Source organism: Stigmatopora nigra, chromosome 15 (genome assembly GCF_051989575.1).
Source record: "Stigmatopora nigra isolate UIUO_SnigA chromosome 15, RoL_Snig_1.1, whole genome shotgun sequence".
In the NCBI taxonomy this organism is placed as follows: Eukaryota; Metazoa; Chordata; class Actinopteri; order Syngnathiformes; family Syngnathidae; genus Stigmatopora; species Stigmatopora nigra.
The window spans coordinates 11,493,706-11,512,500 of NC_135522.1; the positions used below are offsets into that span (position 1 = coordinate 11,493,706).

Sequence of the window (18,795 nt, forward strand, 5' to 3'; positions counted from 1 at the left end):
TTTTAGCATTTGTAGGAGAACAACTGGAATTACTTTGTCAAATCTAATCAAATTCCAAACTTCTTTGTAATTTTCAAAAGCTCATGAAAGAATGCCAAAAATAAAAAAATCGAACATTGTATAGCTGTGTCTGGTTTCGGTGCAAAGCTCTCACAAATAATGAGACTGAACAAGAGATCAATGTGCAAGTGGAGTTTCCCTTTAAAACTGCAAACCATGTTACACTGAGATGTCCCTAGTGACCTTCATTGACCCTATGAAATGGCACAGTCAGCCGGAAGATGTAAGTCCCCCACCCCCTGCCTTCAGCACTCTTGTTCCAAACCTCCTCAGAGGATGATGCTTTCTGCAGAAGGAGCAATTGCCAACCGCACCCAAGCTCATCCTGTACGTTCAGACACATGAATAAAGTAAGAAATTAAAATAGCACCGACAAAGCATAAGTAACACGTTCATGTTTCAACATATAAATAATACAGAGGAACAAATGTCTACGAGTGGAGCTCTAAAGTAAAAGGAATTGCATGCCTTGTCTCTTGGTAAGAAGTGCGGTGGAAATGAATGTTTTTAATCAGTGTGCTCAGGCACTGAATTGTTCTCGCAGTAAGGAAACAACTACAGTACAAATTTGGAAGTTAGGACTTGGGGAAAAAACACTTATGTTTGATTGTGTAGTTCAAACTAGTGCTGGGTAAAAATGGGGGAAAATTCCATCACAAAATAGGTTGTATCACATCATAAGCACCTACTTTATACTTTTTAATGGGGGGAAAGGCAATAAATGGAAAAGGTTATTTTAAAAAATTACATGTTTATTAGTTATTTTTACTTTCATTATCTCATTGGCTGCCACCAATGAAGCGAGAGGCTCAAATCATTTGAAGTGGTTCCTTCAATGCCCCCCTCCCATTTCAAATGTAATAGACTTCTACTTTCAATTTTCAACTGAATGATGATTGGACACCACAGATAAGACATCTCTCACCGTTAATGTTAGGAAATTAGGTATTAGTGGAAAACTGTTTATGTGATTTAAAATGGCAGTATATATTTATAATACTGTGCTAAATACTACTTTTGAATTCATTATCGTATTATGTGTAAAAGTGTGGTTAATATTACGTGATTACTTATTTTCATTATATCTTCTGATTCATTTTGGTTCAAATAGATGTATTTTAAATGTACATATTTATACATATTTATATCAGTTTTTGTAATAAGTGTAGTAAAGCATACGTTTTGAAATTATTAGGCTGTGTAGAGCTTAATACCAAAATTATTGCGGTTGATAAGTCCCATACCCAGCCACAATCGGTCAATAATTGCAAAGCAGAGACAGCGTTTTTTTTTATGGTGTCTATTAAATATCTGGACTTAAAACCCTCTCTGTACCATTACTTAACTCCTGAAGGCAGAAAGTAACTTCTAGATGTCATTGCAATACTTGGCTATTGTGACTTGCTCCCGCAATTCATGTTTGTATTATTGTTCCTACACAATAAACTTTTCATATATATTTAGCGGATCCGAGCCTCAACATGGTAAATGCACAATCGTCGATCTGCAAAGTTGTGAGGTACTATACCATCAATGATTCTCCAATTAATCTCTAATTAAATTTAAAAACACATTTCCATTGGCTTTTATAATGAAAGTGTGCTAAATACCACTTTGGAATTGAATTGAATGCTTTTATTGTCATTATACTGTATTATGTATTTTTTCTTATGTATTTTCTGTAGTATTTTGATATATATTATATTGTGTTTTATTGGATTGTGTGTATGACAATGTGACTATAAAAAAGTTAATTGTTGTATTATATTTTTTTAATTATGATTAAAATGTGCAATCATTGCCCATCCGTGAGACTTGTATTCAATGCTACCAAATGAGATGAAGTTCTGTGAGGTTTACAAAGCTACACAAACACTTGTCCTATCACAGTCAATCATATATTAGATCCATATGTTTGTGTTATGTGGGGATGTAACACAGCGAGTTTGCTGATATAGGAAATATCAAGTGGCCGCTCAACTTCATATATGAAGAAGTATCGTAGTACCGTAGAGTTGAGTACTCATATTTTATTAGTTCATAATTTACTATTGTTTTGGCGATATTGTCATTTTGCCCAGCACTAGTTGAAATTGATCCTAATTTGCAGTACTTCTTACATGCTAATTGCATTTATCAAACTGTATGTGAAGAATAGAAGGGACAATTCATCTTTCTTGCAAAACTGCTAATCTGTACGTATGTGAATAGATACAACATGTTCAGTTGGTTGGATGTAGGATTGCATTTGGCTCTACAGTGACCATCAAGCATGCAAATTAATATCTGGGAATTACTATTTCAAAAGCTTCAATAGATCACAAATGTATCTTTGCATGGGGTCAATTGGAATGGAATGAAATTGGAAAAAACAAACCCAATAGATGAATTAATCTTATTTCCCTTTGTTGCTTTTATACCAACTGATGAATGCCTTTTTTTTTTGTGTAAAGCCAAAAGACCTCCCAACATGTTTTGTGAAGAATGTCTTAAATAATATACAACATAATAGAACAATAAATATTTCTCAGGGCAGTGGTAAAACTCCCATTTCTTTGGTTTTGCAGTGTTCAGTGGTCTAGTAATTATTTTTGGCATTGGTTCTCTTCTTAGCCAGTGAAGCACACGCGTCCAACTTTGAATCCAAACTTTTGATTGCTGTCACCAAAGTCTGTTGCTGACACATCCATAATGGGCAGCAGCTCAGCCGAGGGTGAGTCCATCTGCAGAATTGTACTCTCATGACCTTTACGCATCTGAAAGAGAAATGTTGAATCTATTATTAACTCTTTTAGGGCAATTGACAATGACAAATGCCCAACAATTAGGCTATTTTCAGCCTTCTGGTGTGGATATGAATGATTTTGTCACAAGTAGATGTCCAATCCATTCGACGTGGTAGGGCTGGCAGTGAATAGAGTGTTCATACCTTGGCACACTTGCATTTCAAATGATTGGACCTCTACCTGTGAAAAATTCATTTGCAGAACATGATTGGACGTCTACCACCAAAAATGGTTTAAAAAAAATTCCAAAAATTCAGCAAAAAAGTTGTTTAGCTCATCTGCCAGTGAGTCCACAGGAGTTGTAGCAGAGCCTTTAAGATGTATGCTCTGGCATATTGTTTGGGTGTTGTTGAGGTGCCCCTTCGATATTCCCCTTGTAGTCTGCTTTGATGCCTCTCCCCAGGAACGAGCTGCATTTGTAGAGTGCCCTGGTGCCAAAGGTATTATGGGCCTGGAGGAGTGATCAGACCTGACTGGTCATCCACAGTTTCCAGTTTGGGTACACTTGGATGGTCTTCTCAATAGTGACCATGGTCATGGTCTGCGAATGTGCCAGGGCCCTCATGATTGAAAGTCTCTCAGTGTGTCTGTTCAAAGTAGTCTTGGAGTTGGGAGAGGACGTCATCAGGCCAGGTTGATGGCATAAATGAGTTTGTCACTAGTCGAGAACCAATTAATTTAAACTGGAATGAATGACGGCCAATAAACTTATGTTCGTTTACTGCTATCCCTCCTATTCTAAATGGATTAGATTTCTCACGGTGTCAATGGCATCGAATGTGCTGAAAAGGAACTATAATGAGGCTAATTGTTTAAGCTTTTTTAGGTATGTTTTTTCCATTCTTAATTGATGTACAGCTTCACCTGTTTAACAGCCAGGGTCTGCAAAATGTCTTTATGGTTCATAATCCACCAGATATTTTCAATGGAAGACAGGTCTGAATTGCAAGCAAGGTGAAACATGTGAATGTGAATGCTCATTTATCTTACCTGGCATCCGTCATGGACGGCATGGATAAATGAGCTTTTGAGCTGTGTGAGTTCTTCGTCATTGGCAGCCCTGAATCTCAGGGCATGCCGGTAGGAGCGCGACGTGCCGTCATACCAGCCCGCCGAGTTCTGGCACAAGTATGTGAAGCGCTGATTAGCTGTGGCACTCAGTAGTTTAAGGAAAGTCAGTTGAACAAATTGGACAGTGTTGCCCTCCATGTCGCTGTAAGAGAACTGATAGAAAAGAACCCATGAACGTTAGCTCTTATTTCAGATGAGACACTCAGTTTTGCAATTTGTACCTTCTTGCCTCTTCTGTATTGACTGTACCAGCTTCCAGGTTTCTCTTTGCTCCAAGCTGCTAGTTTCACCTAAATGTACATGAAACAATTATAGCATTTAGTTGCTTCGGCTGGCAAACTTAATTTGTGCTGATATTTCAAACACACAAATAATGCACCATTTCAATATTCTTTTCCGGGTCTAAGCATGTATCACCGCCAGCTGTGAAGTTGCAGTAGACCTTGATGGCATCTCGGTTGCAGCCTTGGTTAGGATCAATCCAATAGTCTCCTGCGAGTCACGCAGGAACAAGTTGTCATACATAATAACGAGAAGACGGTATGCTAATCGTTTAGGACAAAACATGTCAAGCTTAGTTTCGTCACAGTTCTTGCCAGTAGAGGGCTTCTCTCTATATTTCTGCTTATGGTACCAACTAATTAGCGCTTCCATTGACAATGATAAATGTCCAATTATATGGCTTTCAAGAAACAAAAAAAGCTCAAGTAAACACCCAAACTGTTGTAAAAGGGAGGGCTGACAATGATTGAACGAATGTTGCAGAGTTGTTAATGGCACCTTATGTAATGAGTAATTATGAAGAATTCCATTGAAGCCATACAAAATGGAAATATTAACCTTTAGTCTGATATTAACACATTATCTACCATTGACGGCAAAAGACGAAGGCAAAGTAAAATCAACATTGCCTTCTTTTTCACTTCAAATGGATAGGATGTCTATTAATGAAAAACTTATTTAGTTTTTAAACAGCATATGAGTGGCCATCTATCACTGCTAATGGTAATGAAAGAGTTAAAATTTGTCCGAGCTCAGATTTCAGATTGAATTCCCTTTTCTGTTTTCTTATTGAATATTTACTACCTTTCTCCTTTTTGTATTTTATACTAAGAAGAAAAAAGAGGAAACATTTTATCCCAATAATGTCACAAAGCAATAAGTAGTTATCAATCTTGGCTGCCATAATTGCCCACCAAAAGAAACTCACTACAACACAATGACAAAGATTAGTTTGATATCCCTGCTTAAAGACATATTTTTTGGTCAAGAAAGCTTTTTGCTGACAAGATTAGCGAGTAAAGTAAAGAAAGGTGCTTTTTCACCGTCTTTGAAATCTGGTTGCACCATCATGAGCTCCTTGCAAGTGCGTGCCGGGCTTTCAAAGCTCCCCAGGGGCCTCCTCATTAGCTCCACCTCCGTTTTCATGGATGAAAGCGTAGCAAAGACTTCCTCCATTCCATTCTCCCCTTCTGAAGGCTGATCTGCTTGCAGGAAGTCTTCCATATTGATTGCCACATCCTTATCCTTAGACGAGTTTCGTCTTTTCTTCTTCCTGCCTTCGTGGGTGGGCATAGGTTGGACCACTGTAGCTGCTTGTCCCTAGTATTAATTGGGGACACGAACATCAAAAAGGGAAAGATCCAGAACACTGTGGGGATGATCATCATATGTACTAACTGGGGGTCCTGGCGGGCCAGCAGGGCCTGGATCACCTTGGGGACCAATGCCACCCTGGAAAGCAGAAGAGAAGCCTCAATCATTTCCCACATGCAGACTTTCTTAGTTCTTTAAGGGGCATTGAGTATGAAAGACGTTCAATCACGGGCTCCTTTCATCCTTTAGCTGTGAATTGAAATGTGTTTGTGACTAATAGATTTCCAATCCATTTGTATTCGGAGAGAATGTAACGTTTACCATTGTCAGTGGCAGGCAATGAGTTAATCTTTAAAATATCCACCACAATTCTGTTCCTAAAGGCTACAATATTACCTTTTGCTAAACAATTGTGGGCTGTGTGACCCAAAATGTCATGTTTTAAATATCTATGTGGACACCAGGTCACAGTTATAATTTTTAAATTATTTTTATGAATATTATTTTTTTTAAATTATTTATAATACATAAAATTGTACACTATATAGAAACAAAAAAGAATCATCAGTTAAAATATATTAACATTTTACATAAAGAGAATACTTGCAGGTTCTTTTTTTATTGAATAGATGATTTTTATTAATTACAGGCTTATCTGTTTAGTTAAACAATCTACAATTTACTGTCTCTCCCATTTAATTAAAGATGTCAAATAAATAAAAAAAAGAAACATAAATTTATTTAATGATCCTCTTTTAATAAAATGGAACCAAAGTTTTATTAATGCATTAATTTGTATTGTATTTATATTATATTGCATAAATATTTATTTAAAGTTAACATATTTCATGCCATTGACAGTGATGAATGTCCAATTCATTAGATTGCAAGGACCATCTATGAATACTCCTCATTTTGCGTCATTGGCATGGGAGACGTATCATCCATTTTAACTGGATGGATTGAGTCAATGTATTTCTCTTTAAAGAGTGAAAAGCCAGGAGGCCTCGCGGGCGAGTGGTTAGTGCATCAGCCTAACAGTTCTGGTGGTGGGTTTGATCCTATGTCAGTTCACACTGTGTCGAGTTTGCATGTTCTCGCCGGGCTTGCATGGGTTTTCTCTGGGTACTTTGGTTTCCTCCCACATTCCCAAAACATGAAGGGAAGGCTGATTGAGCTCTGAATCTATGCTACGATTGGCTGGCCACCGCTTTAGGATGTCCCCCGCATGGTGCCCAGAGTTAGCTGGGATAGGCTCCAGCACCCCCTGTGGCGCTTGTACGGACAAACGTTTCAGAAAATGAATGAATGGCTGATAACATGGATTCTACTAGGATTATGCAGCTGTGTGCATATATGGTCAATGGTAATTTTAAATAAAAAATGAAAGAACATCAAAATCCTATTTCAAGGGACCCAATGTACACATTTCATGATATCCACTCTCTCTCTTGTACCTAAAACCAATAGAGGTGTTTGAACATAAAGTATCATGCAAAAACTGAAAAGGGTCTTTTTGACTCACCACATTGCCTTTAGATCCTTTATCTCCACCAGAACCCTAAGAAGGAAAATCAGATAAAAAAAAGACTTGGTTGCATTTAAGTTAATAATATAATGCAGAGATGCAGTTGAAATAGTAATTGTAACTTACTGACAGACCAGGTGGTCCTGGTGGTCCGGTAGGACCATGTGAGCCAGCAACACCCTAAATGCGACGAGAATGCAGTTTAAGTATACTACGTTAAGTTTGAGGTGCCATCCAAACATTCTTCTGCTGTGAAATGAAATAATTGTGTCACTGCTAAACGACCACTCCATTTGTAGGTTGGCAGAAAAGGTATGTTTATGGAAGCCGATGAGTAAATGAGGGCAAAAAGAAAAATCGAACTATACTATTAGATTTATTAAAAGGTTTTGTCAAGATGGCGGCGCGCACAGGTGCAGCGGCTAAATGCTCTCCAATTTGGTGTTGTTCGTTATGCACTAACATATGCGAGGCAATTTTTTCTACAGTCGCCAGGATTTAATTACTCTCTGAATAAGATGCAATATATCCATCACAACAGACTGCCACCAGACCTACAATATCCCCGAGGACATCTCAAGACTTCCGGGATTTCCTTGGATAGTCAGCCCACTCAGATTGCACTCACGCCTGTGATCATGTGTGAAGTATGACTGTATTTTATGCTTATTATTATGTCTTTTGGTTTATATAGTGTAGTCACTGGAATAGAATTTTGCACGACCTTGTGGTAACTCCCATAACGACTCCTTTTAGTTAGGGGGGGGGGGGTGTTATCTATCACAACACCCCCATTTCTTTGTTCACCTTCCCGCCTAAAGTTTGTCTCTGTCACATGATCCTGTGTTAATAAAACCAGTTCGTCTGTGGGGAGTTGCCAGGGATTCGATCTGGTTACGCTGGAGGATAGACATCTCCCAGCGCTAACTTTTCTGGCTCCCTCCTTCATATGAAGTGAGTTAAATTCTCATTACGGGTGGCTGTGTGTTTCCTCTGCTCCGATATTATTGAATGTATATGGTCTTAAACCTGACATCATGAAGTGCTTTGAAAAGTTGGTCACCCGCTATACCAGGAATAGAATCTCTCCCTCAGTTGACCCTCACCAGTTTACTTATAGAGCAAACAGGTCCACTGAGGATGTTATCGCCATAGCATCACACACAGCATTGAGCCACCTGGATCACCATGGGAATTACGTGAGGATGCTTTTCATTGACTATAGATAGCTCAGCCTTCAACATAACAATACCGGACATTCTGACTGACAAATTCTTCCACCTTGGACTATTGTCTTCCATTTGCTGCTGGATAAAAAACTTCTTAACCAACTTCTTAACTTCTCTTACATTTCCTCAGGGTACTCAGGAGTAACAACTTGGACACTAAGCTTCTGGTAACCTTCTATAGAGCCACTGTGGAGAGCATCCTTGCATACTGCATTATAGTGTGGTACGCTGGAAGCATGGCAGAAGATAGAAAGGCCATGCAGAGAGTGATTAACACTGCCCAGAAGATCGTCGGCTGCTCTCTGCCCTCACTGGAAGACATTGCCAGCCCTTGTTACCTCAGCAGAGCCAGGAACATTGTCGGGGGACCCATACCACCCTGGTTGCAACCGGTTGCACCTGCTGTCCTCTGGCAGGTCTCACAAAGTACGGACAAATAGGCTTAAGGACAGTTTTTCCCCCACATCCATCAGAACTCTAAACTTGCGGTAGCACAACACACAATCCCTTCTGTGTAATAACTTCGGGGTGAGATAACATGAAAAGATGTTGGGCCATTGCCAGCCCTTGCTACCTCAACCATCAGGACTCTGAACTTGCGCTAGCATGACACACAATTCCTTCTGTGCAATAACTTTGGGATGTGCACTAAAAATGTGCAAAATGTTAGATTGTGCAATTTTCTAGAATTTACCTTAAAAGGATGTGACTCTATATTTTTATATTACTTATTTATGTTCTTTTACTGGGAAAACACACTTTGTGGAGTAGCACGACTTATTTTGTTACACACAGCTGTGTATGATGACAATAAAGGTTTTTAATTGTTTGATTGATTTGATTGATTGACCATTTCAGTGTGTCCACCACCTGGAGCTTGTAGTTAGCTGGGAAAGGCTACAGCACACCCACTCGTCCTCGTGAGAGAGAGGGGGGTGAGAGAAGTAGTTAAAAAAATGAATGAATGTTTCTGTTACATGAATGATAGGTCGATTTGGGACACGCATTTCCAGACGATGGTGGAGTAGTCAAAAGTGGTACCGTATTTTCTCGCATATAAGCCGTATTTGTAACAAAAAACTAAAGATGACTGAACCAAGGCTATGGCTTATATGTGCACAAATTAGACTTAACATGCATGAAAATGCAAGGTGACAAAGAGGAAACGGCATAACGCAAGAAATGTGTCCAATATTTAAAAAAAAAGCTAAACTGATAAAATGCTAAACAAAATAGATTTTGAAATCTATGAATGAAATTCAGAAAAAAATATAAACGTGAAAAAACTCCCTTATTCCTGCCGTTGTTCGGTCAGAGCGCCGCCATCTTACCTTTTACCAGTAGTTGAACTGGCCAGACGCGAGTAGCCTTGATACATGTGTTTGTAGTGTTTACCATGTCAGCAAATCCCAATAGTTGTTAAGGCTGATCGAAGGTCTTGCGGTCAATCGCTAAAATATCAGCATTGATTTCTGTGTAATGTGTATCTCATACAATTATTGCCTCTAGAGACTTGGTGATTAGGAAAGGTACAACAAAACTAGACTGCCACGGACACACTTCCTGATTGTACTGCTCACTTGACTTCCTTTTTGAATTCGTCCACGTGCAGGCAACACAGTTTCGAAAATACAGTAGACGATCCTTTCAAAATATAGTGTCTCAGAAATACCACGTGCGACGATTTTCTTTTTCGCTTTAAAGTAACACATTATCCTGTTTTGTTTTGATTGGTTGCTGTGTTTATCTGTTGTCACTATGGTAGCTTTCATCTTCCAATGACCTTCTCAACACCTGTTTGTCATTATCCCTAGCTCTTTCGGTTACAGTGTTTTTTTGCCAGCTTGTGCTTCGTGTTGGAAGCTAAGCACAACGATCATCTGTGTTTCTTGTTTTCAGTTTAGTTTGTCCATGTTTTTGGAATCAGGTATTTTGTGTTGATTCCTTCTGTTGACCCGTGTTTAATTCCAGGTGAATAAATGTGTATCCTCACATTGCCTCCGGTCTGGCCCTGTCTCGTGCATTTTAGTCCAGCTGTGTGTTCACCCGCGGTTGTGCCAATAATGGAGTTATGTAGACACTGTTGCTACGGTTGTCGATTACTAGAATGTAGCAGCACAAAAGCAGCCTTTCTTCACACATTTGATCAAGTAAGATTTTAAAGAGTTCTGTGGTAAAACTACCATTTCAAATATTTCTTTTCACAAAAAAGTTACTCAGGTAAATGTAACAGAGGAAATTTAACAAGTTATTACGCATTGATACTCAAACCTCAAAACACTATATGTATATGTTCAATGTTCCAAACGTTAATACCTCATCTCCCTTTGGGCCATGTACTCCATCAATGCCAGGCAGGCCCCTGTCCCCCTTCTCACCATGTTCTCCTGGTGGGCCCACTAGGCCAAGCAACCCACCATGACCCTGCATGTAGACACATGGTTAAACTTTTTCTCCAACAAGATAATCTATCTTCATGAGAATTCTTACTTTGTCTCCCTCTATTCCAGAGTCCCCCTTCAATCCTGGAAGTCCAGGTGGTCCCTTTTTTTTAAAACAAATATCACATTTTAGTTAGCAACTTTTCTCAACCATAATGTAGGGCCTTTCATGTAACAAGCATGACTTCTTTGTTTAGTATTTTTTTCCTTACGGGGCACTCGTTTAACTAATCGCCTATCATCCACGGCAGTAGACGTACAATGCCTTTTGACTGTAATTGGGATTGGACATCTTCCGCCGTCATTAATGTTGAAAATGGTTTAAAATAAAGGAATTGATTAAATTGCGCCCTAGCTCAATGTAAGGAGCTCACCATTGGTCCGGGTAGTCCAGCTTGTCCTTGTGAACCAGTTAACCCTTGCTCACCCTTATGATATAAGAAAGAAATGCACCATTATACATTAAATAAAGTGTTACTTTATGGATAGAAATGTTGTGTACTGACCGCAGGGCCTGGAATGCCATAAAGGCCATTTGGACCAGACTTCCCCGGATGGCCTTGCGGTCCAACAGGGCCCGTCCTACCTACTGTGCCCTGGTTACCCATGGTTCCCTACCAAGCAAATAAGACTCATCAGAAAATGAAAACATAATGACTACTAAGCTATAAGTCATCACGCTCACCTTGTCTCCTTTCATTCCTTGCTTCCCTTCGATTCCTCCAGTGCCTAAGTGACCCTGAAAGAGGAAATTCAATAGTGTGTCAATGGAAAGAATACTTTTTAAACATGTGAAATGCACATTAAATGTTAAGCTAACCCTTCGGCCAGGAGGTCCTGGAGGACCTGGCTCTCCAGAAGCACCTGCAGGTCCCTGCAGATGGTAATTTAATTACAAATATTTGTACAGATTTAAAAGAAACAATCATACAATGACCTTAAAACAAACTCACCACATTGCCCGTTTCTCCATCATCACCTTTAGGTCCAGGTCCACCATCTTTACCCTAAATGGGCATAATTATTATCAATAAAAATAACAAGTGCAGGTTCAGATTGACTTGCCTTGGTTTCATGCTAATATAAGCTTTACATGGGTTTTTTGCTGTCCATAATAAATAGTGAGGATGATGAATATCCGATTTTAAATTTATTAACAATTTATTGAGATAAATATATTTGAAATATATTTTCAAAATATAAAATGAAAAAATCACTCTTGAAAATATGTTTTCCTCATTTTTGCTGCATGGTGGAAAAAAGTTAGGATCTCCACACAGTTTGGAGATCGAGGATTCAATCCCCGGTAGGTTTCGACCTTCCAGTGTGGAGTTTACATGTTCGGCTCTTCCCTGTACGGGTATCCTCCAAAAAACATGCATATTAGGCTGGTTGAACACTCGAAATTGCCCCGAGGTGTTAGTGTGAGCGTGAATGGTTGTCTGTCTCCTTGTGCCCTGAAATTGGCTGCCCACCAATTACCGGTGTTTCCCGGCTACTGCCTAATGTTGATTGCAGCCAGCCAAGACACAAAATGGACCTCTGAAGAGAAACTTAACAATAATGTGCTCACTTATGACAAAAAAATAATTATAGGAATCCCAGCCAGGTATAATTACCAATGTTAATGGGAATGAGGGCGGAGTCATACATTGGAAAGGGGATTTAGTTGTTTACCATGAGACCGATTTCTCCAGGTGGTCCAGTATCTCCTGGGAATCCAACTGGGCCCTTGAAAAGTAGCTTAGTTAGTAGCTAGCTAAACCATTAATAATACTTTTTTCACTTCATTATATGAATATAAAAATGCTCTACGTACAATATTGCCCTTAGGTCCATCGTCTCCCGGTGTTCCTCGAATTCCGGGAGGTCCTGGCGAACCAGATAGTCCAAAGTCTCCTTTCTCCCCTATGTCTCCTTTTATACCCTAAACATCAGAAGAAGATGTCACAGAAGTGGCTAAAATAGATTTGAAAATGTTATATTGACTCACCGCAGTACCAGACTCGCCAACTGGCCCTATCTCTCCGGTTTCGCCGTCCTCACCCTAAAAAGGAAAACGAGTTGGTGACATAAAAAATAAGGATATGTGTTTTTTTCTGAAAGGGGTGGCTAACTTTCTCTCCATTAGATCCTGGCTGACCAACCCCGCCCGGCATGCCTGCTGTGCCCTGAAAGACAGAACATCACCTAATAAAAACAAGGACACCTTTAAAATATTCAGCACCGCAATAAAATATGGCTCTTTTTCATCTCCTTTTTTCAGATGTTCTCATTCTGAAATATGATTGCAAAGCGATTTTATCTTTTCTTAACAAAGTGAAGGTTCGTAGTACTAAAAATAGCAGCACTACTATGTGAAAAAGTAAAAAATATAGCTATTATGCCATATTGTCAAAGTTGTCAAAGTAAATTCAAATATTGCTCTTGAAATGTGGTTTCTGGATGCTGTATTTGATTGCAAAAAGTGTTAATAAGTATTTCTTTTTACACTACCACAGGTCACTGGATATTTGTCATGGGTTTATTTTTTTCTTAAAAAGTAAAGTAAACTGTTTAGTAATTCTTTCAGCATTATTGACCATGATAGACGACCAATCATGGGGCTCTGAATAACTGAAGTGAAACTAAAATATAGATTCATTATGAGTAGATAGCCAATCCATTTAATTTAAAGAGGTTGGCAGTAAAGGATCACTTGTCTAATGACTTAAATGGTAGTAAAGGATCACTAGTCTAATGAGTTAACAGCTTTCACATTTTCCTCATCTTCCATTCAGAATTACCATAAATGGTAGCTCAAAATCAAATTGACCCCAATGACCACAAATTTCAAAAGAAATGTGTTAGTTAAAAAACAAACAAGTACTAAGTACAGTTACTTTTGCGATCAAACATCGTAAAACTTTTCACAACCCTGTTTTAGACGAACAGAGAAAGGATACACAAACGCAACACATTACCTCACATCATCCCACCAACGCAGTATTACTCAAGAACGTATTTGTCCATTTATGAATGATGCCTCACTGCACTTCGATGTTGAATAATTAATCAGATTGGGACACTACATGCAGATGGATAGCCATTACCTGGGTAAATATAACTTCCTCTTAGAATTTACAGTCAAGTACTTGTAAATGATAAATGAAGCTGTAACTAAAACTGCGATTGTCTTTATACTGGACTCTTTGCCCTGTCATACCATCCCTTCCTTTACCCTGGTCTCCCAGAGAAGTATCAATGCTCATGGCAAAAATTGATCGAAAATACAATTGAATAAAGGTTTGATAACATATTAATATCCGACCCCTTTCACTTCATCCTACTACCTACTTTCAACAAAACAAAAAAATAGATTATCTCAGATTTGTTGATGACACGGAATGTCAAGCTACTAATATTTACATCCTGAAGACCTTATTCCAACTTTTTAATAGAGCTCCTGCTTTGGCAATCAGCAGACAGCAGTAGGTGTATGCCCTAGTGTGGGCCACCATGTTAATTTGAATATGTTTATTCCTTCGATAATGAATTGGGTTTTATTGATGACTCACTCAGTCATGCATTTGACATTCAAGACTTGATGCATCTCATGGCATAGCCCTGAATATGTATGCTTTTCCAGCTGTGTTGGTGAACACGAGAAGGAGTTGTTTTTTAAGTGTATTGCGATTAAGCTTATGTAGAGCACTCACTTAATTCATTGTCTGCCATTGACTGTGTTAAAGGTCAAATACATTTTGACTGCGAGGGGCAAATTACCAAAAGTCCCCTGTCAAAATTGATTGGACATCTATCATTGTCAACAGCACTTAAACATTTGCATTCAGTGTCAATGCTCTCACTAACAATGGATTGTCTAGAAGTGATAAATTCATTTCAATTAATATTCGATCATGAAAGCATTTTAAAAACAAACATTCTGATTCCATTACCTCTGCACCAATCAGGCCCTGTGGGCCTCGGGGTCCATGTTGTCCTGGGGGTCCCTGTGAAGATTGAAAATACCATCTTGCATCAATTAAATTACACCCAATGACACTAGGTAAATTAAAATACAGTAATACCTTGAGATACGAGCTTAAAGTCAAAGTATCCCCCTTCTCAGCTGCTTGCTTTACTTTCAATTCCTCGCAGTCTGCTAACTTTTTCTCCTTTATCCATATTAAATTAAACCCCTCCCTCTTGTCATGAATACTACAGCGCAGCTTGTAAATGGAGTTCATCGTATGCTCATGTGTTTAATTTGTCTCATGTCTCAAGGCAAAAATTTGCTCTGAATTTTCCTCATATGTTGGGAATCTTGTATATCAAGGTATTACTGTACTAGTGGCATCGCTAGGTTAATTTTTAAATGTGTTTTTACAAAACATCTCCCAGCAAATGTGATGTAATAGAGCGAGAATTGGAGTATTAAATACTAAGTATTCAGATGACCCGTCAACATTTTTAATCATAATGGTTGTTTTCTGTTTTCATCTTCCAAAACCCCCATCCTCAAAAGGGTTGCTAGAGCCTAATCCAACTGTCTTCGGGCAAAAGGCAGACTACTGCATCGTAGATCGATCAGTCGTAAGGTCACATAGAGAGGCAGAAAACCATTCACTCTCACAATCACACTGCGGCTGAGTGGGATTGGAACCCAGGTTGTATATTTGTCAATTCCTTGTTTACAGTTGAGAGTATCTTATCAACCATAAATTAGTCCATTACACTTGACCATACAGGGTCTGTCTACATTACTGAAATTTTATTCTGTATTCAATTTCAAACCTGCTTGCACATTTATTAGTGGCTTGCAGTGAAGGTTTTTCAGAGAAGTAAGTACTCAACATTGCTAGTATTAAAGAGCTCCAGCTCATAGTTAAGTGGGGCATGGAAAAGTACAGTATAATTGCTACCCTCAAGATAGAGCTGGTGCACAAAAGCAAGCATTTCACCACAGCTGCTTCAAAAGCACAAGTTATTGGAGTATTTGGCAAACATTCGAAGACCGAAAATTACTTATTTTTTAACATGTGGAGGCTTTTTGCTGACATAATGTTTTAACTGTTTATTTTTGTCTCTGAAGTAGAGTATATTTGTTAAAATCCATTCACAGGAAATTTTGTTTGTTTTTGCATTTTAGGCCTATATTTGTTCAATGATTAAAAACAATCACTAAAATGAACAATTAAAATGTTAAGTATTGTCTATGTGTTTTTAATGTTATAAACATTAGAAAAGCATCAATTACAATATATGGCCTTCATTATAAGCTTTTTTTAAAAAGAATCTTAAATTATTTATTATACCTCTTAATAAAAAACAATCTTTAAAAAAAGGTCAAAAGCATTCCAAATAAATGGCGGACGAGTGGTTAGCACGTCTGCCTCACAGCGGAGGATCTGGGTTCAAATCTAGGTGGGTCCACCTGTTTGAATTGTGCATGTTCTCCCTGGGCTTGTGTGGGTTTTCTCTGGGTAATCAGATTCCCTTCCACATTCCCAAAACATGCATGGTAGGCTGATTGAACAGTCTAAAATTGCCCCTAGGTATAGGTCTGAGTGTGCATGGCTGTCCGTCTCCTTGTGCCCTGCGATTGGCTGGCCACCGATATAAGGTGAAAGTATTAGGAAATATTAAAATGTAATTAAAAAAAAGATAGAGAGGCTGTAAAGCACGAAAAACATAAGAGTGGACAGAGCTACTGCCACTGGCTGCTGCATGAACGGCGCCATCATGGGGAAAGGGGGGGAAAAGTTTGGATTTTATTTTGTGCGCTCCATTTGATTGCTGCTGCGTGGAGAAAACGAGAGTAGTGCCCAATTGCGCACGCGTGCATCTTAGAGGGAACATTGCCCAGGACCCCAGAGCTGTGAGGCTGACGCATTATCCACTCGCACCAACGGGCCGCAACTGCTGAAAAAATGGCCTAAAAATACCAATATTATGTATAGGGAGGTTAGCTTTACAGAGCATGCACTCGATAAAACCGTTACGAGCAGGAATTCACCGCCAAGAGTCACCCGTAACGTCATTGGACTGATCAATACCATGCTGTAGTGGGCCAAGCAATGAATTCCAAATGCACAGTTTTACTAGAATAAACCTGGGAATTTTTGTGCTTCATATACAGAAAGGAACACACGCATATCATTCCAGTAGAAATACTAGTGACAAGTCCTGATCCATAACATTGAGGCACACGGATCTCTCTCGAGCATCCCTGGCAGGCTCCCACTTCATGACTCGGTCCTTTTGTTTTGGCTCAATTTTACTACATAACTTGGTCGTGAAAGCGGTGGGGCTGTGGAGAATATAGCAGTGCGTGCATTTATGCTTGACGGCGCTCTGAGATGGCTGTCACAAAAGAGGACACTCATTAGTCAGCCACGGTTGAGAGGCTAATCTGTTTAGCAGTTGTCACAGGGTCTTCCTCCTTTCTCGTTAGCAGACTACCTGCTAAAATGCATAAACGCAATGATAATTTTCCCCAAAAAATGCTTCACCTCTTTTTCGTTACTACAGAAAGGAAAAATAATAAATAAATGTTATTGTTTAAATCTTTCTATGCCGTTCAATATGATCGTTCTTATTATGTGGCAACCATCTTTCTGCTGTGAATAATCGGCCCCCCTCAAAAGAATTGGATGTAAACTGGTGACAAATTAATTTAAATTCACAGCAGAAAGATTATTATACACAACGTGATTGGACTATATCAATGGCACTGCTCAATATCATGCTATAGTGGGAAAATTGGCTGCCAATGGCCGTACTAGATGCCCAGTCCATTTGAAGTCAGGATACCGTTAATGTCCCACCCTCCTACTTCAAATGAATTTGACCAGGGTCAATGGAGGGAATTTTTTAATTGTTATTTTTTCATTCATTTTCCAAACCGGTTATTCACAGAAGGGTAGTGGGGGGTGCTGGAGTCAATCCCATCTAACCATGCGGACCAGGCAGAGGACACCTTGAATTGGTGCCCAGCCTATTGCATGGCACAAGAAGACGATTCACGCTCATCCTCATACGCTGACACGCATACCTAGGGGAAATTTTGAGTGTTCAAACAGTCTACACTGCATTTTTTTTGGTTTATGGGAGTAAACCGGGGTAGCCGAGCAAACCCACGCAAGCCCAGCGAGAACATAAAAACGCTTCACGGGAATATCCGGACCTGGAATCGAACCCTTGATCCCAGAACTCCTTGTTAATTGTCATTGGTAACCTTTATTTTTGTGAAGGAATAAGTCAAATATTAATAAAAAGAAAATTAATAAAAATTAAAATAAATAAAAATCATTCTGGTTTTATCCCCAAGTCATAATGCGTCTGTGCATGTGTGTTCGTATGTGTGCGAGTGTCTGCGTGTTATATCTCATGGAATTTAAAAGGGATAGACGTCCAATTCATTTAAACTCAAAGAACTGGCTGCATACGCTCATTACTAGTTGTTATTTCTATTGATGCGGTTAAACATCCAATTCATTTAGAATCCATGTCCAAATTGATTGGACGTCTAAGGTAAAAGCCCATGAGTGTCGTATAAAGTGTTATTTCTCTTTAATGTTAATGGGGTCTGTCATGCGGTTAAAAATGGGACACAGGAAGTTAACTAAGACATTCGCCCCTGACTCCGAGGAATAAAAAAAATCAATTGTCTTAACAGTGTCAAGACAACAACAACAGCAATCTTTGTACAAGAAAATGCTTCTCGAATCTGATCAAGATGACTTGGCCTAAAGGTCTAATAACCTGTTTTTTTAATTTATTTAAGTTTGATTTAGATTTGACATCTATTTCTGTCACTAGCATTTATGAGGGAAATACAATTCATGAAAAATATCTATTTTAAGCAAGGATGAAAACAAATTGAAGCATATAAGAAATAATACAGTCGTACCTCTACTTCCGAATGCCACTAGGTAAGAAAACGTGTCCGCAAGACACAAAAACGAGATACAAGGTACGTAAACGTTAAAACATTTCCTGTATCCGCCATTCTATTTTGAAATTGTCACAGATGCTTTGCTTCTTGCTTGACAATTTCACTTAACTCAACTGTGTTCTCATTGGCTGTCTCACAACAACAA

At 38.9% G+C, this 18,795-nt stretch overlaps 1 protein-coding gene across 1 annotated transcript in view; it reads right to left on the reverse strand.

Moving 5' to 3' along the window:
- Positions 1-1,548: 1,548 nt before the first annotated feature.
- col5a3a (collagen, type V, alpha 3a) overlaps positions 1,549-18,795 on the reverse strand; it is a 73,052-nt gene continuing 55,805 nt past the window's right edge. The window contains exons 48-67 of the mRNA XM_077735155.1: positions 14,650-14,703; positions 12,829-12,882; positions 12,705-12,758; positions 12,531-12,638; positions 12,389-12,442; positions 11,665-11,718; positions 11,532-11,585; positions 11,397-11,450; positions 11,218-11,325; positions 11,086-11,139; positions 10,761-10,814; positions 10,587-10,694; positions 7,168-7,221; positions 7,039-7,074; positions 5,598-5,651; positions 5,243-5,519; positions 4,297-4,409; positions 4,139-4,207; positions 3,837-4,070; positions 1,549-2,816 (exon numbers count right to left, since the gene is read on the reverse strand). Coding sequence (XP_077591281.1) covers positions 2,670-2,816; positions 3,837-4,070; positions 4,139-4,207; positions 4,297-4,409; positions 5,243-5,519; positions 5,598-5,651; positions 7,039-7,074; positions 7,168-7,221; positions 10,587-10,694; positions 10,761-10,814; positions 11,086-11,139; positions 11,218-11,325; positions 11,397-11,450; positions 11,532-11,585; positions 11,665-11,718; positions 12,389-12,442; positions 12,531-12,638; positions 12,705-12,758; positions 12,829-12,882; positions 14,650-14,703 — 1,794 coding nt within the window. The 3' untranslated portion in view covers positions 1,549-2,669. The remainder of the gene's footprint in view (positions 2,817-3,836; positions 4,071-4,138; positions 4,208-4,296; positions 4,410-5,242; positions 5,520-5,597; positions 5,652-7,038; positions 7,075-7,167; positions 7,222-10,586; positions 10,695-10,760; positions 10,815-11,085; positions 11,140-11,217; positions 11,326-11,396; positions 11,451-11,531; positions 11,586-11,664; positions 11,719-12,388; positions 12,443-12,530; positions 12,639-12,704; positions 12,759-12,828; positions 12,883-14,649; positions 14,704-18,795) is intronic.